Source organism: Tiliqua scincoides, chromosome 4 (assembly GCF_035046505.1).
Source record: "Tiliqua scincoides isolate rTilSci1 chromosome 4, rTilSci1.hap2, whole genome shotgun sequence".
NCBI classification, from domain to species: Eukaryota; Metazoa; Chordata; class Lepidosauria; order Squamata; family Scincidae; genus Tiliqua; species Tiliqua scincoides.
In genome coordinates, this window is record NC_089824.1 from 216,606,421 (window position 1) to 216,632,150 (window position 25,730).

At 45.6% G+C, this 25,730-nt stretch overlaps 1 protein-coding gene across 1 annotated transcript in view; it reads left to right on the forward strand.

Annotated features, from left to right (window-relative positions):
- NTSR1 (neurotensin receptor 1) overlaps positions 1–25,730 on the forward strand; it is a 119,425-nt gene that overhangs the window by 70,985 nt on the left and 22,710 nt on the right. Inside the window, exon 2 of the mRNA XM_066626414.1 lies at positions 24,272–24,473. Coding sequence (XP_066482511.1) covers positions 24,272–24,473 — 202 coding nt within the window. The remainder of the gene's footprint in view (positions 1–24,271; positions 24,474–25,730) is intronic.

Consider the following 25,730-nt stretch of genomic DNA (forward strand, 5'->3'; position numbering starts at 1 on the left):
AAATGCGTACACACAATGCTAAAACAATAATGCTAACATAAGAACATAAGAACAGCCCCACTGGATCAGGCCATAGGCCAATCTAGTCCAGCTTCCTGTATCTCACAGCGGCCCACAAAATGCCCCAGGGAGCACACCAGATAACAAGAGACCTGCATCCCGGTGCCCTCCCTTGCATCTGGCATTCTGACATAGCCCATTTCTATAATCAGGAGGTTGCACATACACATCATGGCTTGTACCCCGTAATGGATTTTTCCTCCAGAAACTTGTCCAATCCCCTTTTAAAGGCATCCAGGCCAGACAGCATCACCACATCCTGTGGCAAGGAGTTCCACAGACCAACCTCACACTGAGTAAAGAAATATTTTCTTTTGTCTGTTCTAACTCTCCCAACACTCAATTTTAGTGGATATCCCCTGGTTCTGGTGTTATGTGAGAGTGTAAAGAGCATCTCTCTATCCACTCTGTCCTTCCCATGCATAATTTTGTATGTCTCAATCATGTCCCCCCTCAGGCACCTCTTTTCTAGGCTGAAGAGGCCCAAACGCCGTAGCCTTTCCTCATAAGGAAGGTGCCCCAGCTCAGCAATCATCTTAGTCGCTCTCTTTTGCAGTCTAAGCTTCTAGACTTACTTATTCCTATTGCTCACCCGGACTTTCTAACTCCTGAGGGCAAGCAAAGGGCAACTCTTCCACCTGTTGTACCATCTGTGATTAAACCAGACAACCATGACCGCATGACCAGGAGCAGACTACTCCTGCCCTAGCAAAAACCTTTTTTATATTTTGAAAGTGACATTTATCCAACCAGAAACTTGAACCAGTGGAAGCTTCTGGAAGGTGACCTCATTGGCCGATCCAATGCCAGGCAATCACTCTCACCCATTTGCAGCTGGAGAGTCACAGCTGCATCTTGCCAAGTTAAATGAGAGACTTTGGTACCAGCATAGTGTATCATGCTTCCAAGCCTGACTGTTGGAAAGACTGATAAGCTTACGCACCGCTACAAGCTACTTTCCCACAGCTGCTTCAAAATGGCTTCTGGTCTACAAGATGGAGGTAAACCTAGCCAAAGATTTTATCCTATTCCTCACAGCCCCTCCCCCCTTAATGTGATGACTGGTCATCAATGCCCAAGCATGGCAGGACAAAGAGGGGACAATGCCACTGACAGGATCAGTGGTCCTGTTTCTCTGCTTCTGGTGTCCTGGCCTCATCCTTTTGATGGGTCAAGAATCAGGATGGAGAAACCATCTGTTGCAGTTGCCTAGGACCTGATCTCGTTGCCATAAGGATGTTTCACAAATTCACCACAATTTTTTTTTTCTAATGTGACCTTTGGGTGCATTTTTCAAATACCCAGTAATTATAATTATCATTCCGAATATATATTCCACTTTTCTGCTCCCCCCACTAATATAAGAGAGCTAACATTTTAAAAGGTGCCTCTTTTTCCCATTAGTGGAAGGGGGGGTCTCAACTAGCAGTTCCTCCCACACATGGTGAGACTTATACCTAACTATGGAATTGTTTATGAATGGCATGAGAGCACTTTAGGCCCTGGGTTATAGACCATGCAGTGAAATGAGATTAAATGGTCTGTCCATGCCTCCATACATATTTATAGGGCTCAGCTGGTATGCCTTCAAGCTGATTTTCCAGCACTTTGATAGGTTTGCAAATCTATTTTTCAGCATGAGGTCATTTGAAGCTTCATGTCCACTCTCACCTGTTGTTTCTTTCCAACAAGCAATTATTTAAAATCTAAACTAGGGAAGTGGAGAGATGTTTTCAGCAGTGTTCCATGGTGGCCCTTTGGTCAGTGTTCAATTTAATTTCATCCACCATGACTACAATTTGCCTATGGTAAATCAACAGTTTACCAGCTATCAAGCAATTCACAGAAGTGAAGAGGACCCTTCAAAGTGTGGAGAGGGTCATTTGTAGCTTAATGTGTTTCAAGGTTAACTTTGTCAGGGGTTACTCCAGTTAGTTGAATGCTAAAGGAAGATTAGGAAACATTAGAAATTAAGACCCAAGATCAATGAGCAGCTTTTCAACTGAACTGGACAGCACAAATGTTGGAGGGGCACTTTGGTGCAAATCTGTGTAGTAGTTTCTATGGAAAGTTATCACCCAACAACAGATGGCCAAACAACACGTGCTCCATACATCATATAAAATATTGATGAAAAGCACCTGTGCACAAAAAGGAGCAAAAAAAACTATGTTGCCCCCAGCTTAATGAAAAGTGTTTGTCTCTCTGGATGCATCTGAATTCATGTGGATCAACTAATTGAATCAAGTACTTTAAGAATCAAACTGCTTGAAGTTAATTAAATCAAATGTCAAGAAAAACCCAAAGGATTTCAGTATGAGATTAGTGCCTCTTGATTAACAGCAGTAGAGAACAAAAGAGCCCCTCTTAATAAGATAATATTTGCTGCATAATTGCAAAATCAGTTTCCTTAATGATTTGGGCTGCTGGTGTCTCAAAGAAAATGAGAATGCCCCCCAAAAAACCCAACCCTGGTTATAAAATGAAGCCCATGCATTTCACTATAAGAGTACAAAACAGGAAGTTGCAGAAACATAACTTGTCTATATGTCTAGATAGCATGTTGATCAATGTAATGGGAAAGTCATCCATTTTTCTTTGAACTATTTCCACTTCTATTTGTTGTAGAGCAAACAACCTTTGCTACAATCTACCCAAATTTGACCCAACTCAAATTTACAGAAGTGGCAAGATCAATTTGCATGGATTAATTCTTTCCCACCCTATCTCAAGAGCTCAAAGTGCATTAGAATATACATCAGGTTGATACTTTTTCCATTGTTATTTTGATATATCTGTTGGCCACCTGGCAAGCAGGTATTTGCACCTGGGAATTTCACATCTAAGCTGAAATTGCTTCCTAGGATAATATACATCTACATGAAGATTGTCTTCAGATGCTGTGCTCCATGTCCCCCTGCTGTCTGGGGTGGGATAGTTAGTCAGTTCAGGGGCTTCTCCGCAGTGATACCAAGATTGTGACACTCCCTTCCCAAGAAGGTTAGCTCTATCTCAGTGGCATAGCCACTCCTCTGGGAACCTAAGGTGGGGAACTTGGAAACCCTGGGAGAACCTGAAAGCGATGTCATGACATCATGACATTGCCACAGTAGTGTGTGACATCATGACATCACTTCCATATTCTCCCCAGAAGAGAAGGTGGCAGCAGCTGCAATTTTGCAATGTATCTACTGCCCCCTTTCCCCTCCTCTAAGTAGGGGGTGGTTACATTGTGAAACAACTGTGATTCTTCCTGGCCAGGAAGAAGCCACTTGATCCAGCTCTGAGCAGTCACTTCTTCACACACCCCCTTCTAGTGCTAGAAGGGGCCAAAAGGGGGTGAACAGAGAAGCGACCACTCAGACTTGGGCCAAAGGACTTCCTCAGAAAACAAAAAGAGGTGGCTACTGCCATCTTGGCTGGTCAGCCCCAGGCACCCCATGTAATATTCTAGAGTGGAATCCGGGGAGGCCAACCCCCCTTGCCCCCTGATAGCTACGCTACTGTTGTGTCTGCTCTTTGTTGGTACTTTGGTATCAGGCAAAAGCAACTTTACTTTAATGAATTTGGGGTGGTATCTGAGTTAAATATGTTTGGTAATTCGGCTAATTTTCAGCTGCTTACATCTCATTGTTACTGCTGACTTTTAATCATGTTAACACATTTTTGCTAATTTGAACATAGCCGTTTCAATATGTATTGTGAATGCTTATGATATTTTGTTAGCTATCTTGGTTATTTAAAAAAAAATTAATCACAACAGGACAGAAATACATAAATTAATTAATTAATTAATTGTTTGGGTTGCCAACAACCAGGAAAAAAAAATACCAATCAGGCCAAATTTTTTTGTTTTGTTTTCTTTTTAACTTCTGGGCCTGTTACCAGAATATTTTGTGAAAAAGCCAGGAACTGGAGAGGACTGCCAGAAGTCATTTTTGTTTTTTGTTTTTTAAAAACTCTAATTGTTTTGAGTAAACATCATTATATGCACATAGGAACAGTGGCGTAGCTACAGAGGAAGTGGTGCGGTAAGGGCTACAGGCACTGCAATGCACTTCCTGTAAGCAGCCCGTCCCACTCACCATGGGAGCCATTCCAGGCAAAGATGGCATTGCACTCCTGAACATAAGAACATAAGAACAGCCCCACTGGATCAGGCCATAGGCCCATCTAGTCCAGCTTCCTGTATCTCACAGCAGCCCACCAAATGCCCCAGGGAGCACACCTGATAACAAGAGACCTTCATCCTGGTGCCCTCCCTTGCATCTGACATGGTTGGTTGGCAACCATCAGTCTCGAAGGACTATGGTAGAAGCCTACAGCACCTGGTATTCCCAGGCGGTCTCCCATCCAAGTACTAACCAGGCCTGACCCTGCTTAGCTTTTGAGATCAGATGAAATCAGGAGGTTGCACATACACATCATGGCTTGTAACCCGTAATTGATTTTTCCTCCAGAAACTTGTCCAATCCCCTTTTAAAGGCGTCCAGGCCAGACACCATCACCATATCCTGTGGCAAGGAGTTCCACAGACCAACCACACACTGAGTAAAGAAATATTTTCTTTTGTCTGTTCTAACTCCTGCATGTTGCCATTGCTGCCCAGAATGGATCCCATGGTGAGTGAGAGGGGCTGCTTACAAGAGGAGCATTATACTTACTGCGCCACCTCCCCTATAGCTTTGCTACTGCAGAAATTTCTGTTGAGCCAGACCATGGGTCTGTAGCTCAGGATTATCCACACTGACTGGCAGTGCATCTCAGACCAGATCTGGAGATGCCAGGGGTTGATCCTGGGACATTCGAAATGTAAAGCATGCTTTCTTTATGATCTATGTCAGTGAGCCGGGAGTGTTTAAGAGTGGTCAGAAGAGATCCTGGGCAGTGTGACCTATGGGTTATATAGGTGCTTGTTGAAATGCCAAGAGAAGGAATATAGATGATAAACATGTTTTACGTGGTGAATGTCCAACTTTCCAGCACTGGTGCAGCTGCAGTGCAACAAATGTTCTTTGACCTTGAGGAGGCCTCCATGATAACCTTCTTACTGCCGGATACAGCACACACTCCATAGACATAGCGCCAGAAGGTTGGATAGAATTTGGCCCTTTGTTGTGCTTCACCTCGTCCAGAACTTGATCCTCTGACCCTGCCAACATCCTAGAATTTTTGAAACCAAAATTTTGCAAGCCTCCTTCTCTTCCCACCCACCCCTCCTCACTCCAGGGGCTATGATGCCTATGAATTTATTGCATTGCCATTTTCCTCCCTGCAATCAATATTCTGTGGTGGAACATTTCAAAGGTCACATCGGTAACTCACAGCAGACCATAACATTTGGAAATTAGTGTACAGTTTGAACAGGGTTTGACATTATTAGTGGCCAAGCAAGTTGAGGCCTTTGGTTTCTTAAGCATTCGGCATTCTGCCCATACATTGGCTGGTTTGTAAGGACATGGCACCTTGATAACTCCATTCACCAGTTAGATATCAGGATGAAATGCCAGGCAGGTGTTCAGGGCACAATTTCAGGCAGAAAGACCAGCTCAACCTCCAAAACCCAAGTTAACCCAAGGGGAACAAGGAGGATCTAAACTACAACCCAGTGTGACTTCTCGCCTTTGAATGCTCAAGACCAGACTCTGTCATGACAGTCCTGTGAGCAGATCTCAGATGTGCAGGGTTACCCTTTTTCCCCCATGCCAGTTCCCTGATTTATACTCTGTTGTGTAGCAGCGCAAGATGCTGCTTTGGGGAGCACCCAAGGCTTTGGGGGCCTTGGTGCTTGGTGAGAGACACACAAGACTGTATCTTGTTGCCTGAAGGAGAGTGTTAAAGCAGAAGCACTCTGAGGGTTTGAAAGTTAGAACTTGAGGCAGCAAAGAGTTATAGCAATGAAGACAACAGACATGTATAGAAGCGAGATGCAGAAGGAAGGCTTGATACAGAAGAAAAAGCATCTGGGATTCAGCCTTCTCTGACTTTTATTCCCTCTCAAACAATACACAACAGGCTGGGGTTTTCCATTCTCTTATCTTGTTTACAATACTAAACCATGAGTCAGAAGTCTGCATAATAGGGAAATTTCAAGAGGATGCTGAGATTCACATCTTCAAGGCTAGCTCTTTCTATAACCTTCTACTATTTTCCAGAGCACTGGCTTTTAGACACTCAACATATTAGCAAAGCGTTTGCACAGTCGCAGGTGTGCCTGCCAGATTGCCAAATATGCAAAGACATCCCAAAGCCTAGCGCCTGTGCATCGCTACACTGTTGGAATTTGGATGCACTGCCTCCTGCAGGAGGCCAGTGTAATGTCCAGTTACCTGAGATTTCCTTACCTGTCTATCTGTGGTTCTTACAGGAGGTGCGGTCCTTAACACTGGTTCCTTCCTTCCCTCTTCCTCACATTCTCTCTTCTCACCAGAGAAGAATGCGTGGGATGTGTGCATGGACTCCATAATCCCACCACCACCACCACACTTCCATTCAAGAGGAACAGCTTCTAGATTCTCTGTTCCAAAGTAGTAGGGCCTCTGAGCCAGTCAGAAGATGTATGTATACCACTATGAAGTATTTCTTGTGAAAGGAAGTATTTCTGACATGAAGTGTGTGAAGTTTTTCTTATGAAACCGTAGCCAATGCTCCTGTCTTTGTTTTATGGATCAGTAACTAGTCTGGGGGGCAGGATATCTTACTATAGGAAGGGGGCGCTTGTGCTGATTGTTCTGCTATCCCTCCTTAAAAATCCTGGTCAATTTATCCATGGTCAGTGGAGGCCAGCCCGCCTCCATGCGGGAGCAAGCAAGCTGAGTGCTGGCAAGCACAGTGCAAGGCCTACTGGGGTACTTCCTGGCCAATGCTGTGGCATCTGCTAAATTAGAGCCAGAGGTCCCACATCTCATTTCAGAGTAGAGAGAAGGTTCACTGTCCTGCTGATACTGCCAGTGGGATACACCTCCTGGGTCAACCTTCTACCACCAGCAGGATGTTCCATTTGCTCAGTCAGCTGGGAAGAGCAGCAAATCCTGCTGATGTGCTCCCTGGCTGGCACCACAGCAGAGTGAGAGATCCCACATTGCCCTCCAGAGTGGAGAGAAGGCGCATTCCTAGGCATGCTGCCCCAGCATCAGGGGTTGCAGCAGTACGACACAACTGTCCTCCTTGGTGGCCACACTGGCTTCTGCCTTCCCCCTTCCCTGCCTCTTAAAGGGACAAGTGCTTTCCTGGTTAGTGGGTCACAAACCACCAGTTTGGGAACCATTGTGCATGGAGGGACTTGATTTATCATCAATCATACTTCTTAAGGTGTGTTGATCTATTACTAGAGTATGTGCAACACCTACACATGCAACATCTACAAATACTGTGAGCACCTACAACACAGATTTAGATGTTTCCATGTGTACCTGAAATGCATACATCTTTCCCCAGAAGGAACACCAGCTAATACTAAAGGTAATTAAAACTGTACTGATGAGAAATACTGCTGAAAGAGGATTGAAGTTTGCTCTAAATAATTTTGTTTCCTCCATGGTATTTTTTTTAAACCCAAAGCAAAATAGGGGAGGCTACAAATGAGTGGAAGAAGGGTGTGTGTGGAGAGACCGCTTAGGTTTTTTTGTTTTTGTCTTTCCCATCCACTCTGTTTTCTATGCAAAACCACCTTCGATAACTTACTTTTTCACCTATAGGAGAAAAATTTCTAGGTCCCTGTATCTTTTCCCCAAAGAGTGAAAAAGCAGCGTGGAGAGGGTGATTTTGATCTGGGAAAGGATCAGGAGGAAGTGTTAAGCAGCCTCTTTTTATACATCCTTCTTCCATTCAGATGCTTTCTGCCCAGGCCTGCCCAGTCCAGAAGATCTTCTACAGACCATGGAAGACAGAATCCTCATTTCATGGGTATTTTGAATCAGAGCCTCTGACTTTTGTATCTAGCTGTCAAGACAGTTCTATCTGTCATCCATCCTCCATGAACCCGCCTATTCGGCTACTGCCAAGCTCTTCTAATCAGTTTCCCAGTAGGAGCTGAGGGCCAGCAGACAATTGCAAAAGTTCCATAATGCGAGTGAGAGTCTTCGAAGTACACATTTAATTGGCTATGTAGAGAAAGTCAGAAAAATCTCTCCTGGAGCTTTCATCAGTGAGCACTCAGAGATCTTCAGTGAGCGATTGCCCATGGTTATTTTTCCTTCTCCAGACATTCCCACATAATGAGTTGCCTAAAACCTGTCATTTTCCTGTTGCCTTGGCATGAAATATTGGTGGTGTGAGGTGGCCTTCAGCTACAAACCCTGGGAAACCTGTTTCCTGCCATGCTGAAAAGATCATCCTGGTAAAAGTGATTGCAAGTCCTTTTCAAAGGAACAGTTAGTCTGGTCCTCTGGCTATATGAAAGAGGGAGGCCTATGACCCCTAAACACACTCTCCTAGGGTTTGGGGATGGACCAAAGCATGGTCAGTGGAAAAAAAAATGTGCTTTACAGAAATTCTCAGGTTCGATCTTCACCGAAAAGCTGCTCAGGGATCCCAGCAATGGCTGCCTGAGACCTTGGAGCACCAAGACAGCCCTGAGTTAGATGCACTCACATCTTCATATGAGACAGCTTCATACTGTTAGCAAAATGTGCTGTGCACCTTATGCGCAGGTTAACCTGGTGTGCTGGCCAACGAACACACGTAGGTAGAGGATCAACACAATCAAGTTTATTCTGGAATAGAGAACAGAGTGCAGGACAAGACGCTTCTATGCAGCTGTTCTTCCTGTCAAGCAGAAACAACAACCCACTTTTATACTTAATGACAATGACCACATATGGACATGTCTCTCATCTGAGCATGAACCATATATGGGCATGATGTTCACATTTGACTTAGATAGCCAGATGTTACCTCAGACCAGCTTCAGCTGGTTTTTCCCACTCAGCCACAAAACAGCTACAAAACACAACAATTTCATATAATCCAACATGGCCGATATTTCCAACAGAGTCACTCTTATTCAACAAGATGTTCCAGACTGCCAGCATTTGACTTTGAAATGCTGGGCCCATGAGGCACAGCAAGGTTAAATCTACTAGTTCTGGTCAGGGCCAGCCCCAAGAGTGGCAGGGCCCAATGCAGAGCACTCATCCAGGGCCCCCAAAATCCATGCGTATTCCCCACACTCATTCTGCAGCCATGGTGACTGCGGCTACGGCGAGCCAGGTTAGCTTGTGGTGTTGTGAAAAAGCACAGCATGGCATATAGCATGGAGAGCCAGTTAGCTTGTGGTGCGGTGCACACTTGTGGTGTCATGCACAAAGCACATGATGTCACCACCAATATTTCCGGGAGGTCCATTTCGGGCCAAACAGGCTCAGGAGTGGACAGGCCCATATGAGCCAGTGCTCTACTCACCCTGCCACCCTCCCAGGCCCCAAAATGCTGGCTGCAGCAGCAGGCAATCCACCCGCCACCCCAAAAGACTGGGGCCCAATTTGACAAAATTGGACCATTCGGCTTAGGGTGGGCCCTGAGTCTTGTTTAAAGTAACACCTTGTTTGGTTCTAGAGCAGTGATTCCCAAACTGTGAACTGTGGCTCTCTAGAGAGCCATGGAAGCCAGTCAGGGGGGCCACAGAATCCTCACAAAAAAACCCACCACCCCATATAATGTATAGGATTATAGCCCTAATGGGGAGCTGCAACCAACGGCCCAATGGTCCAGGGAGCTGCCAATCAAAAAGGTTTGGGAGCCAGTGTCCTAGAGAAGGAAAGGTATCAGGGAAGAATGTGAGTTAATATAGCTATATGTGACTTAGACCTGGTTGCAGTTGGTATTAGAGCTGGACCTGAGGATTAAGGGGTTAAGCCACAGGCTTCGATGAAAAGGTGAATTTTGAGGAGACAACAGGAACACTATGCACATATTGAGGTGGCGTCATGTGTGGGCTGGCTGGCCCTGTCTGTAACAAAAGGTTTCCTCACATCAGGTTAGAGCTTTCTGGCTCCGGTGGGGTGTTTTGTCATGGACTGTGGTGGGCCGTGACTCTTGCCTCAAAAAGCCAGTATTGGCATTTCCCAGAAATGAACTGTGGCTGTGCTCTCAGGTGCCCCTTGCGTTTAATGAAAAAGAAAACTAATGTTCCTCTCCATCTTGGCCCCTTATGGTCTGTGGGTAGGTTGTCAGCATCCCGGTGACAATTTGTTCTGTAGGTTTTAACACATTTGTTTCAGATTTGTTGTGTAGGTTACAGATTTGTTCTGTAGGTTTTGTTACAAAAATGGTTAGGTGTGGGACAAGAAATAAAAGTGGGGAGTCCAAAGTATAAACACCCCCCCCTTTCGAAAAGTCTGGGTCTCTGGCTCCTTTTAAAGTTCCATCCAGCAGTTTTGAGCCAGGTGGGTTTATCTGCCATCCCGCATCTGCTGCTCCCCCCCACCCTCACTGCCTCCTCCCTTCTGTGTGAAACATCATGGCAAGAGGCCCACGTGACTGTAGACCAGGCTATGTGACTACAGACCAGGCTACGAGTTATGTTGAACAAATCATTTGCCCTCCTAGTTTCGAGTCGAGAACCTTTATTGGTATTAAGTGCCCTCTAGTTTTTTTCTCTTTTGTAAGTAGCCACAAGAGGAGGGGAGTTGATCAGGCTCAGATTTGGGGGTTAATTCGTCTTCCCCATTTCTTTTTTGAAATTTTACACACAGACACACACAGACACACACAGACACACAGACACACACACACACACACACACACACACACACACACACACACATGGGGGGGCATTCAACAGGACCATGGTGCAAGAGAAATCATTAATCCCATCTCCCCCACACTGCCATGCCACTCTGATTCCCTGCCCCATGGCTGCTATTTACAAAAGAACAAACTAAAACTCGATTGGCAAGCAATCAGCTTAACGTAACATGCAATTTGGTCCTAAGCTGGTTCCGAAGGTTAACTAAGATTTTTCTGTTCAGGAGGGCATATGGCCTGCCAGTAGTGCTGCTGTTTGGTTATGCCGCTTCTCTCGTTTTAGTGTTTCATTTGTTTTGGAGAATCTTTTATGCATTTCTGCTCAGTTGTTCACCTTGGGAGCCTTTCTGGCTACCTGTATGGGGAGGTTAAAAACATTACAAGACCTCTAGAGCAGTGATTTTCAGTCTTTTTCATCTCATGGCACACTGACAAAGCACTAAATGGTCAAGGCACACCACCAAGTTTTTAACAATTGACAAGGCACACCATGCTGCCAGTGGGGGCTCACATTTCCCATTAGCCCTATTAATAAATGACCTTCCCCCAAATTCCTGTGGCACACCTGTGGACCACTCATGGCACACCAGTGTGCCACGGCACAGTGGTTGAAAATGGCTGCTCTAGAGGAAGACCTCTTGCATTCATCGCCTCCATGTGCAGTGCATTCCTTATGCCTCATGGGAAGAAGGCAGAAGTGAGGGGAACCAGGAATTAATGGGGGTTATTGGAACTTCTTGGTTCTGCTCCGGATGACCTTCAGCAGAGTCAAATAATCATATTTCTCTTCCAGACAGCTTGCTCTTAAAAAGTGTAATAATTTAACCAACTTTTGAAGTGCTGTGAGGTTCAGTTAATAGTTAAACAAAAAGATTTAGATGAGAAAAGAATTTGGCAACATCAAAATGGTTTGTAAATTTGCGCACCTTAGATCAAAATTAAAGATCAGGAGCAAATACCCCATGTATTCAATGAAGCCCAGATTTTTTTTTATTTTTTTTTTTCCATGCCAGTTTTTGGTGCAACTGCAGCTGTGGAGCGGGAGGAAGGCTTTAGGATTGGGCTCAAAGTCTCCAATTTTAAACTCAGACACATTCTCATTAAAGTGTCCAGGAATGTGATGAGGCTTTGTGAGACACAAAAGCTCCCATCAAAATAAGAGAGTGAGAGTGGGGAAGATTGTTCATAAAAACAAAAACAGAGGACCAATGTTATGTTAGACAGCTGTTTTTCCCAGGTGTGTTGGCAACATAAAACCCTGAGACTGATGGTGGGTGGGAACATCTCACTCTTTCTTTGCAGACCTCTGAGATCTGCCCACTGCCCAGTGGTGTAGCTAGAGGGGGTGGAAAGCACTAAGTTTGGCAGGGAGCCTCACCGCAGCGTGCAAGCAACCCCTCCCTCTGGCCTTCAGAGCCATTCCAGGCAGTGGCTGCAAAATGGAGGCTAATGCCCAAAATGGATCTGAAGGGGAGAGGGAGGGGAAGCTTGCACACCACGGTGAGGCTCCCTGCAAAACTTAGTGCTTTCCACCCCCTCTAACTATGCCACTGCCACAACCCATGGTGTACATATATGCTAGCCACCCTGGAGAAGAGAGGTACAGTGCACATCCCTGATCAATTGTGGATTTCATTTGAAGGAAGCAATTCCTAATTTTTTTTTTAATTCTCCGAAGTTTTCAGGACTCAGCTGCGCTTTACAATGTGAACATCTTCTCCTCTGATTGGCAAACTACATTTTGGAGATATATGTTCAATGAAACTCCCATGTTGTTCAATTTTGGTGGAGAGAGAGAGAGAGAGAGAGCTTGACAGCAAGTGCACAGGTAACATCTCCTGTATAAATAGTCCAAACCTATTGAGGATTGGGTCAGCATGCAGAGCCCTTTTCGACAACTGAAGGCACTGGCTGTAGGGTGATTTGGAAACAGGCTGAAGGAATAAAGCAGACCCAAGTGCAAAATTGGATCACTGCTTCCCCAAGATTAGTTTGCAGCCAATTACAGTCATAGTGGGGCAGGGGGTACCAGGCAGAATAAGATGTTCTGTTACTTGTTCCATTGTACTGTTCACCTCAAAATGAGTGTGCACTCCTGCCTACCTGGGGTTCACAGACCTGATAGATGATATAGCATTCATGTGGAGACTGCCTGAGGGCCAGCAAAACTGGCTCATCCATGCCCTGTTAATAACATTGTAGGTTGCCTCCCTGTGAATGTCAGTGGACTGAAGATTTGATGGCATTCTCCACCTCTGAGCGGGTGACATATTGTAGACAATTCTACAAGGACACTGCACAGGACATTTAGATTGCTGGTTTTTAAACACAGGAGACTGGCTTTCAACCTTTCGTTCTTGCAGCATGACAATGTCGATCACTCCCGTGGCATAGCTACAGGGGTGGCTGGGTAAGAACTGCAGGTGCTGCAATGCGCTGTTTATACGCTACCCCCCCCCCCCACGCTTATTATTGGAGCCATTCTGGGCAGCGACAACTACTCACAGGTACTTGCGCATTGCCATTGCTTTCTGGAATGGCTCTGATGTCAAGTAGGAGAGGCCAGTTACACAGCGTGTTGCAGCACCTGCAGTACTTACCCCATCACCCCTGTAGCTACGCCACTGAATCACTCTATAGCCTCTCCCCTCTTACCCCTCCTCGGTTTCTATTCTCTTGCCTTTCCTCCAGTTATCCACACACAGAGATCTTTTTTCCCTTCTTCCTGTGTGTTGTCATTGTGAGTTATAAAAAGTTAAAAAAACTGTTGAATGATTAATTTTTAAACTTATTTTAGCTGCAGATATTCAATGTATAGAACCAAAATTCTTAGCCCCCCCAGAGAAATAATCACATGGTCAGAAACATGGAGGGGTGGGGAAGTACAGTTGTTAGCTGTACTTCCAATCTATCAAACTGGCCACTCTATTTGCAAGCCCTTAAGGCTGTTACATACATACTCCACTTTCTATGACAGAGCTCTGAGCAGCACACATCTAGTCCATGGGTAGTCAATCATCCAGGAACTTGGTACATGCATGCAGTGACATCACTGCCATGTACCAGGGACTAGCAGCCAAATCCACACCTAATCTGGAGACCAGATTAATTTTCGGGTGTCCAGCAGATGTCCAGGAAATTAATCCAGTTTTCTTGGATTATTTTCAGAGCAAATCCAGCAGGGACCACCTGTCCCAGATTGAAATCACAGGGTTTGATGTTCTTAGTTGTGTATTTAACTCAGTGGAACTTAACCACTGAAACCCATGTTCAATATTCCACCCAAAATATTTAGGGTTTGGATGTAAAAATGGATTTTTTTAAAAAAATGCTATTCATACTAAACTTGAAAAGTAAGGCAGGTAGTTTATTTAAACAAACCAAAAAATAATATGAAATTTAGCGCCTAAACTTTTTTAAAAATAAAACATAATTCTGGACATGATTCTTTAAAAAAAAATCCATTAAAATAACTGCAGTGTGACTCTCACTTAAAAGGAAGAAATCATTTTTCTCTATTTCTTTAGATGGAAGGAAAAGTGACAGCTATTTCTGCCATATAAAATGCTCCCCTACTACTGTACACTGGCACTAAAGGCTAACTGGGTCAAATGAGAAGCAGAATGGAAGTTTGCTGGTTTCATGAGAGCTAGAAATTACTCTGCTCCAGAAGAAATAATTGCATCTCTCAAAATGTTAGCAGTGAGACAACTGAATTGCTTTTCGGCTCCAGCGATCACCAGTGTGATAGCTGGATGGAAGTGGGCTAGTGCCTCGTTCTGTCTCTTGCTTGCAGCAAATAAGGCACTATTGGCTCATCTCCAGGGGGGAATTTAGCACTCAGACTTCTGACATCAATGAAGAGCCAAACCGGGATTAGACCCATCTATTACTGTGCTCTTCCACTAAATATTTCAGCCAGTGATTTTGTTGCAAAGGCAATCTTTGGTAGCATGGAGGCGCCCAGGCCTGATTTTAAACCTGCACTGCTGAAATTGCCTGGGTCTCTATGGACTCACCACTAATTAAGGACAGCTTCTCACATTAGACAGTCCTGGCTGAAGGACTAAGAGGAACTGGCAAGAACTTATCAATACCTCTTCCCCTCCTTAATGAAAGTGGGATGAAGTGTACCCATGCACAAGTCTCCGTTAACGCAGGGCTAACCCACCACACGGCAAGGCAATCAAGATACCCTGAAACTTCAGGTCCAACTGAGAGAAATGGCCTTTCTGAGTTGATTTACTTCCTGTAGTTCTAGGATCCAATGCCTGACAATACCGGATCCAAAGTAGAAAAACCACCTCTCTCAAAAAATGTGCTGAGAACAGCTTTCCAATTCTCCCTGCAGAGAATTGCCTTCTTCCACCTTGATTATGCAGTGGTCCAGCAGCCCACCCGAATTCCTACACTGCTCAGTGTTTGATATAGCCAAGGCTGAAAGCTGGAAGGATTCTGTTTTGAATGCTAGGTCCAAGTTCTGGAAAGTAAAGACAAAATACCTCTGACTGTGAACCTCACTGCTCATTTGGTACATCTGGTACTGCAGGGCTTTCTATGTCGGGTGTGCAGTATCTAGGTGGGCTGGTGCTGCAGAACCCTTCATTTTAGAAGTCAACCAATAATCCTTCCAGTTACAGTTATCTGGACTCCTGTTGTGTTTTATATCTAGCAAAGGAGTGCTTTTGCTTCCGATGGATAAACCACCTATTTTTTGCTGCAGAGAAGCATTCTACAGAAGTGGCAGGTTTGAGGACATTATGGTTGAATTCGCAAACAGAAATAAAGGCAATGACTCAAGGGGTACATTGAGGCACCATCAAACCAATTGCAGACGTCATTGACATGTAATGTGGAACAATGATCCAGGTCTGTTTTTCTGCTGCTCAAATGTCTGTGCCTTTGAGTGAAAGATGTGACGTACAACTGAACCAAAAGCAGATAAAAATGTGTTCTTGGCATGCAGCAAGGATTCAGATCTGCCTTAAAAAACTCACATGTCCCCTTTTGTGGGTGTGTACTAAACAGCCCACATGTGACTGGGTGGAAATATTCATGGAAATCCATGAATCTCAAACACATCTCAAAAAGGATATTGTGGAAATGGAAAAGGTGCAAAAAAAGAGCTATCAAAATGATTACTGGCTGGGGTACCTCCCTTATGAGGAAAAGCTACAGCATTTGGGGATCTTCAGTCTAGAAAAAAGGCGCCTGAGGGGGGACATGATTGAGACATACAAAATTATGCAGGGGGTGGATAGAGAGAAGCTCTTTTCCCTCTCCCACAACACCAAAACTATGGGACATCCACTCAAATTGAGTTTTGAGAGAGTCAGTCAGTCAGAGTGGCGTTGCTAGGTCATTTGACATCCAAGGCCCATAAATTTTTGTCAATCCATACAACATAATTAATTAATTTTTCAAGTGATGCCATGGCTGGAAGTGACATCATCAAGCAAATTAAAATAAATAATTAAGTTAAAGAAAAACAAATAAGGGGAAGATAGCCCTGATCCACCAAGTGAATTTTGTCTGTAACCTGTAATAACACCCCCCACACACACACAAAATCAGTGAGATTTTCAGCCATACCCAATGCCCAGTTCAATTTAAGTTCTTATGTTTCAAGCATATCCCTATCAGGACCCACCCACCTAGCTTTACAAGTCTAAAATAGAAAAAATTCACCTTACCCTCTCAAGTCTCTGTTTTATTCTTTTTTTATTGGGAGCATTTGTTGAGCTCCAGTTCCATCAGGTTGGGATCATTCTGGTGGCCTCACAGTCCCCTTTGCCTGACCTGACTATGAGCCAAGGCACATTTGCTTACTCACAAGTAAATGCTTAGTTTCGATTTCCATAGGGCTCAATACATTCAACAGCTTGGAGGGAGGGACTTCAGAGCCTTTCCAAGCAGCAAGAGCAAAAGCATTCTGGGCTGCGAGAGCACGTTTTACAGGGAGCCTCACCACAGCATGCAAGCTGCCCCCTGCCCTTTGGAGCCATTCCGGGCTGCAAGAACAAAACCTTTCTGGGCCACAAGAGAAAGTTGCGCAGGGAGCCTCACTGTGGCATGCAAACAGCCCCCCCCCCTTTAGAGCCATTCTAGGCTGTGAGACCTTTTGGTCTCATATACCTCTGTTTTGCTCAAGCCGCCCGGAATGGCTCCAAAGGGGAGGGGACACTTGCATGCCATGGTGAGACTCCCTGAAAAACTTAGTGCTTTGCACTCCCTCTAGCTACACCACGGTCAGCTCATCCTTTGTCCGTTGGCAAAAATCCCTACAAGTTCTACTGCTAACGATCCCAGTTTTATGGTTTTAGAGATGGTGTAGTACAACATATGAGCTCAATATTATTAATGTTTCAAAAGTTTAAAAACTGTGGCAACCCTTTCATCTTCTGAGGTACCTCTGCTGCAAAGCCCTCCATTCATCTTGTGGTTCTCTGGTGCTCATAAACAATTCCAGCCCTGCTCTTGCTATTTATGATATCTCCAAAGCCCTTGGCTAGATGATTTCTGTGGAGAGAGAACATAGTTCATCTACCATGATGTTTCATAAGAAGAAACCCAAGAATTTTTTTTTAAGCCAATGCAAGCAACAAGCTTGCAAACTCACAGACTAGAAAAGCTGTCAGTAGAAGGATGGGTGGAAATTGCAAGTTGGTCTCAGTCAGGCCTGCCCAGTTCAACTGAGTATTGTGTGGCCTGCAAGATTTGACAACCCCACTGTTTTGCAACCTCAAGCAGGCACCTGAGACAGAGGATATTTCTCCTGATGGGACACTGTCCCTACATGACTGCTAGGCTGTCAGCCCAATCCTAACCTGTGCTAGAACAGGGAGGCCAGGTGACCTGCCACATATCCAATGTGGGGTCGGGGCCAGTTGCAGCTCAGCCTGGGATAAGGGAAATTCCTTCCCCTTACTCCAGGTAATAGTGCAGCAACCCCAATGGGGCTACTTGAATCTGTGCACCTCAAGAGGTGGTGTAGATCTGAGCAGCCCAGAGCTGTTCCAGGCTGCCCAAGACCAGAATTAGGATTCAGCACAAGTGGCAGATCCTGGTCCCACCCTCTGCTCACCCACAGCCCACCATTGGGCCCACTCTTTTCCTCCCCCACCCTGAAATGCCTCCGTCCTGCCCGATCCCCACACTGGCCTGACTCGGCTGGCATGGACTTACCTTTTGTGTCAGCCCGCAAGGCTTGGGCCAACCTCCCTTCTCACTCAGTGGCACAAATGTACCTTATGGCATATTTGCGACACCTCTGGGCCAGCTCAAGGGACTTGCGCCACCCCATATCCCTTTCAGGATTACACCCTGTGATTGCTTAGTGCAGTTATGTTCAACCAGTGTGCCATGGCACATCAGTGTGCTGCAAAAGGTCCATAGGTGTGCTGTGAGAGTTTGGAGCAGAGCAGTTCAAAATAGCTGAGAAACTCTTCTGGGTTCTGTGGCTCTGTTTTTAGGGCAGCTGTCTGTAGTAACAGGGCAGCTGTCCGCTGGTAGAGGAAGAGGGACAGACAATTCGTTACTGCAGACAGTTGCTGTACAAACAGAGCAACAGAGTCCAGAAGAGAGTCCTAGAAGCCGGAAGTACATCACAAGAAAGAAAATACCGTAGAGATCAGTGTGCCATGAGAAGAAAAAGGCTGAAAATCACAGTTTAGTGGATCCTCCGACGCATCCTCAGCATCACCTGGCAGGACAAAGTTCCAAACAGCACAGTCCTTGAACGAGCTGGAATCCCTAGCATGTATGCACTGCTGAAACAGAGACGCCTGCATTGGCTCGGTCATGTCGTGAGAATGGGAGATGGCCGGATCCCAAAGGAGCTCCTCAATGGAGAACTCGTGCAAGGAAAGCGCCCTACAGGTAGACCACAGCTGCGATACAAGGACATCTGCAAGAGGGATCTGAAGGCCTTAGGAGTGGACCTCAACAGGTGGGAAACCCTGGCCTCTGAGTGGCCCGCTTGGAGGCAGGCTGTGCAGCATGGCCACTTCCGGTTTGAAGATGCACTTGCCCAACAGACTGAGGTAAAGAGGCAAAGAAGGAAGGCCCGTAGCCAGGGAGACACACCAGACTACGTTTGCTCCCTGTGTGGAAGGGATTGTCACTCCGAATCGGCCTTCTCAGCCACACTAGACGCTGTTCCAGAACCACCATTCAGAGCGCGATACCAGAGTCTTTCGAGACTGAAGGATGCCAATGAAGTGGATCCCAGATTCTGCACACTTGTTCTGACCTCTGGGAGAAATGTTTTTTAGGAACGCACAACTTAGAGTCATGTAATCCACATCACCAATTTATTCACACCCTGCATAATTAATGTAATGAATTTGCAACCACAAGCTGTGATGATCGCTACTAACTTTGATGCGTTTTAAAGGGCACTGCATAAATTAATGGCCAAGGAGGGATCTTGCATTGGCTGATCGCCATAATGGTTGTCTGAAGCTCTGTCTTCAAAGGCCACATGTCACTGAATCTATCAGTTGCCAGGGAGCCACAGCAGGAAAGGGCTATTGCCTTCAAGTCCTACTTGTGGGCTTGCCAGAGACATCTTGTTGACCACTGTGAGAAGGAGGTCAGCTGGATGATCCAGCAGGGCTTGTTTTATATTTATATAAACTTAAATTTAAAAGTTTTGGGTAGCTCCAGATAAGGCAAATTCAGTTTAAAAACTCTCCTTATAGATCAGTCCTATAACCCACTGCCTTCTGCCATGGAGTTGTGCTGATGGCATGCATGTTGTATGCAATGGTGCAAAATACAATATTTTAAACTTACTTCCTGGTAGGAATCCTGTCACCAGTGGCTCTCCTCAGACTTATGCTAGCTATTTTGCTGGTGTAAATCTGATGAGAGAAGGGACACAGGTAGGACTGGAAAAATAGGGATAGGATCCAAGGAAAAATTATTGCCACCGAGAACCACTTCCTCCAGCCCCAAAACTGCCCCCCTGCTTTCTTCCTCCCTACCACCCATGACCTGCCCCCGCTGCCAACTTATCTGCTCTGTCAGTGGGCAGGTGCACAGAGCTGCTGGCTGTTTGTGCTGCTGGGTCCAACACGCACAACAATGGCATGCTGTTTATAGCACCACTTAATAGTGGTGGAACGTGAGATCCACTGTCAATAAAGGCCTCATAGGTTTGGGTTGGTTGTGACTTTTTTATGTCCCAGCCATCACCATCCCACTATTGGAACCCTTTTCATGGAAATGGAAAAGGTGCAAAAGAGAGCGACTAAGATGATTACGGGGCTGGGGCACCTTCCTTATGAGGAAAGGCTACGGCGTTTGGGCCTCTTCAGCCTAGAAAAGAGATGCCCGAGGGGGGACATGACTGAGACATACAAAATTATGCAGGGGATGGACAGAGTGGATAGGGAGATGCTCTTTACACTCTCACATAACACCAGAACCAGGGGACATCTACTAAAATTGAGTGTTGGGAGAGTTAGAACAGACAAAAGAAAATATTTCTTTACTCAGTGTGTGGTCGGTCTGTGGAACTCCTTGCCACAGGATGTGGTGATGGCATCTAGCCTGGATGCCTTTAAAAGGGAATTGGACAAGTTTCTGGAGGAAAAATCCATTACAGGTTTACAAGTTATGATGTGTATGCGCAACCTCCTGAGTTTAGAAATGGGTTATGTCAGAATGCCAGATGCAAGGGAGGGCACCAGAATGAGATCTCTTGTTATCTGGTGTGCTCCCTGGGGCATTTGGTGGGCCGCTGTGAGATATAGGAAGCTGGACTAGATGGGCCTATGGCCTGATCCAGTGGGGCTATTCTTATGTTCTTATGGCATGTTTTCTGGTGACCATACAAATAATTGATGGAATTATTTAAGAGAGCAAAACTATTGAGGATGGATTGGGGGATTGTCCTCAAGGAACAAAGGTCACAAACAGGGATGAATTGACATGATTTCTGTAAAGTGAGTGCAGTGGTTTTCAAACCTTTTAGCACTGGGACCCACTTCTGAGAATGACGGTCTGTTGGGACCCACCAAAAGTGATGTCATTAACCTGGAAATGATGTCATGGCCAGAAGTGGCATCATCAGTTTAGGCTTCAAAGCTATGATCAGCCAAAATTCCATTATACAGCATACTTTTGCTGTGCTGTTGCATAGTTTAGAATTCAAACATTCCATATCTTGGAAGTCAAAGCAGAACGCAGACTTGGAACCTTCTCCATCCACACAGTTCTTCCCCTTTTCTGGCATCCCATCTTCCCACCGATTCAGGGCAAAGCACCATATCTCTTCCCCTGGGAGGCCACCCTGCCCAGCAACTCTGTACCCTGTATTTTCAGCTCTGTATTTTCAATGGCAGCTGAGCTAGGTACTACATAACCTACCTGAAGTTTGCATGCGATCCACCTAGTGCGTCCCAACCCGCAGTTTGAGAAATGCTGAGTTAGTGGATTTGGGATTTGATTTGGTGGTTGATTTTGCACGACGTTAAGTGTATCTGAGATCATGCAGTTTTAAATACGAGTACTATATGTCTACATTACAGATTTAAGTTAACTAGTTCATACCTTGTTTATCATAGCGCCCACCCTAGGGAAAGCCACGGTGTCTGAAGAACTATAATCCTAGAAAGAATTGAGGGATCTCAGAAACCTGGCAGAATTACACATTCCAGGGTTATTTGAGAGAAGCAATGATGTTTAAACTGGTCTCAACCCATATTAAAATAGTACTTCAAATATGGGGAAATCCTCACCAAAAAAATCCACAATTGCATTTGATGTTTGTAGGGTCTTCTATTAGATTCAAGCACAAGTTATTTCATCTCCTTTTGTTCCTTCAAAAAATACATACATTGGATTTTAGAAGTGATGTAAGTTAGATTTACTAGTCCAGTCAATTCTAATCCTTGCAGGCAGTGGCTATTGGCCAATTGAATCGCTGGCTACAGGGAGCAGCCATAAACTTTTACTCAGGAGACAGCTTCCGAAGAGATGGAACAAATCAGAGCCTAAGGAGAGCCCAGGCTATATACATATATTTCTTTTTAAAGACGTGAATGAATCAGCAACTGTGAATCAGAAGCCATGGATGTTACAAAGTGCTACCTTGTGCTATGGAAACCAAGAGGCAACCTGCTGGCTCTTTGGATAGCAAGATGAATGGCTTCTTTCAATTAATGTGGCAGCAAGAAACTGAGTGCAATGGGACAGGGTGGGGCTCAGTGTGGGAGGCTTGAAGGGGAGAGGAAAGATACGCTGAAACTACCAGTGTTGCAGAGCTGAACCCCAACTTGTGGGCTTCATGGTTTCTGGTTTGTTCCCCCCTCCCCTCACAGGCCCCCCAATCACACCCCATGTCATTGCTTAGAGGCCCCTGCCATTCTCATCAATTGCTTTTTAGGGGGGCTCAAGAGTTTCAAAAGAGAGGAGGAAGCAGGTGCCCTGTACTGCCATTCATTGCGCAAGCACTAATCTAGATGCACCCAGGGCCTCCTCCTGCGAACAAGGTTTTGCCCCCTGAACGCATGGTGTACAGAGGTTTCTTCTTAGGTTTCTTCCTAATCACTCACTTGTTGTCCTTCACTTTTCTCTGTGGGTTTCTTAATAGGGAAATTGATGGAGGAGAATAGGTTTATTATTGCTGTCAAGCCTTGCTTGGGGGCTTCTTGGAGACATCTGCTTGGCCACTGTGAGAAGAAGGGTTTTGGTCTCAATAACTCTTTGATGATTATAATGATGATGTCATCAGTGTGGGGCAATGGGCCCCTTGCTAGGTGGCACCTAGATGAATAGGTGGCACCAGAACCAGGGAACATCCACTAAAATTGAGTGTTGGGAGAGTTAGAACAGACAAAGGAAAATATTTCTTTACTCAGCATGTGGTTGGTCTGTGGAACTCTTTGCCACAGGATGTGGTGATGGCGACTGGCCTGGACGCATTAAAAGAAGATTGGATAAGTTTCTGGAGGAAAAATCCATTACGGGTTACAAGCCATGATGTGTATGTGCAACCTCCTGATTTTAGAAATGGGCTATGTCAGAATGCCAGATGCAAGGGAGGGTACCAGGATGCAGGTCTCTTGTTGTCTGGTGTCCTCCCTGGGGCATTTGGTGGGCCGCTGTGAGATACAGGAAGCTGGACTAGATGGGCCTATGGCCTGATCCAGTGGGGCTGTTCTTATGTTCTTAACTACAATTCCCAGAATGCCTTGCAGGTCTTCTTGTTATCTGGTGTGCTCCCTGGGGCATTTGGTGGGCCGCTGTGAGATACAGGAAGCTGGACTAGATGGGCCTATGGCCTGATCCAGTGGGGCTGTTCTTATGTTCACCCTGGGCCCACAGTCTCTCTCTGACATAAAGTAGTAGCCCCAAGTATGACTCTGTGCCCACAACCAAGCTGGAGCTATCAATCCTTGAATAAAAAAAATCTGGGGGCTTTTATGGAGTCTAGTGTAAAATCATCTCAGTTAGTGGGGAGGTCCCAGAGGCAGTCCAGAGTTGAGGCAGGGGATCAAACAAATGGTTCACCATGTGCCCCATGTCAACTGTTTTTATTAAAGAAGTCACCCTGAAGGACTAAGCTCCTTCAAAGGCCTGATCTTCAGGCATAGCCAAAAAAGCATCAAATGGGCAACCAACCTCTGCTTTCTAGGATCACATTGGGGGATTCCATACTCATCCATTTGGGTAGCATGTCTGCAGGGTTGTGGGGTACAAATATGATGGTGAGGGAGCCTCCCTGTATCTGCCACATTCTGAAAAAGCAGTTTTCCCTTCCCTGTAAGAAGCAATGGACTATTTAACTGGCAAAGAACCAAGGAGAGCCATGTGGGGCTCCATGGCTCGGAAGGGGGTAGGATGCGGTGGCGGCTTCTGCCACCGTTCCCACCCCCTGCCAGCCCTGAACCACCCTCCGGTCCATCCTCCTCCACCCAGTTTTGCCCCTCCCCGCCTTCCTCCAGCCTCCCCTACCAGAAACCGCACCACCTGGCAAGGACACTTACCACCACACACTCCTCTTCTGTGTCTCACTGGCGCAGAGGCCCAGTACCAACTGACACTGGCGTCTCTACCAGTGCTGTACATTGTCCACCATCAGCAAAGTGTCTTATGGCACTTCTGCATCAGCCCGTTGCCAGGGCAGTGTGCTGGCCTGCAGCTGCTGGCACTGCCCTGGCACTGGATTGGGCTGTTAATGTTGCATCTAGTTTGGCCCTCATAAAAGAGTAAATTGAGTGTGCCTTCTAATGGCAAAGGACCCTTGGCGCTAGAATCCTGGCTCTGGTGAGGAGGTGTTTTGCTGCTGTACATACAGTAGATCAAACAACATCTTTCACCATTCTAAGCTCTGCTGAATGTCATGCATGTTTTAGAGCTGCAGCATTTGGCCTCATGCTCTTCAGAGGGAAGCAAAACGTCACTGCTCGCCTTGTGTTTCACCAAACTCAAGCTGCGTTTCTCCCCCCCTTCACAGGTCAATGCTTTCATCTCCTTTGTGTTCCCAATGGCCATCATCTCCGTCCTGAACACCATCATTGCCAATCAGCTGATCATCATGGTCAGGCAAGCCGCACAAGAAAACCAGGTGTGCACTATTGGAGGGCAGCAAACCATGCTCAGCATGTCCATAGAACCCGGCCGTGTCCAAGCCTTGAAGCATGGAGTTCGAGTGTTACGTATGTACCTCTGGTTTTGAACACTGTTCATACTTTCCCTATTTCGGTCAACTTTTTTTAAAAAAAAAAATGCAGGTTGGTGCTTAAGAGAAGCTACTGATTGTTACCCTCTGAAAAGAAACTACCAAATGTTCAGGTTTCATCAGCAAAGCATTTCTTAGCTTGTTAGGCTTGTTAGTGTCAGCTCCTGTTTATATTATTTACCCAGAATGCCTGTTGCCATAATGGGTGGAGGATGTGAGGAGTGGATAAGTTTGTGAAGCTGTATTTGCAAGAAATACGAGTATTTCAGGAACTAGTCTTGCCCAAGTGTCCTCATGGTTTCATGGGCACCTGTCTAGGGAAGTTAGGAGAAGGCAGACTACCCAAGGCAGTGGTGTAACTAGAGGGGGTGAAAAGCATTAAGTTTTGCAGGGAGCCTCACCACGGCGTGCAAGCGGCCCTCCCTCCTTCAGAGTCATTCCGTGCCTCCATTTTGCTCTCGCAGCCCCGAGTGGCTCCAAAAGGGCTTGCACACCGCAGTGAGGCTCCCTGCAAAACTTAGTGCTTTGCACCCCCTCTAGCTATGCTACTGGTCTAAGGGAAGTAGCATTTAATGGACAGTGATCATGTCCCCTGTCCTGCTCCCTGCTTTCCCTTTTTACTGCAAAAAAAAAAGGAGAAAAAACAAGCCATCACAGCACCTGATAAGGTAGATGCTTCCTCCATCCCAAGCAAGCTACAGAGAATAACCAAGCACTTTGATGGGAAACTCATCCATTCTTTACTCTTCCATTTCAGTCCACTAGTGCACCTTCCCAATACCTCTCAAGTGTGTATAAGGATTTGAGTTTGGAACTCATTCATATGGGCACTGCCAAGCACGGTTTCTTGGCAAAGGTTCTTTAATGTGGTTGTGTGGAGACAACGGTACTGCATGGTGTTGACAATGTAATTCCTACCTAACCACATACATGGCTCGAACAGAATTTCCTATGCTATCCCAGAATGCTTTATACTACTGTTCAGGCCCGGACAAAAGAAGCACTCTTGCCTGTATTTTCTATGACTTAGGACAAGGGTGTCAAACTCATTTCATACCAAGGGCCAAATAGCATTCATGATGCCTGCTGAGGGCCGAAAGTGATGTCATTAGGCAGGAAGTGTTGTCATTAAACAGGTCATAACCAAAAATAAGCACTTTTTCTCACTTAGGAACTCATTAGCTGCAAACGACAGAAAACACACAAATCTTGATCATATTTCAAGAAATGGGAG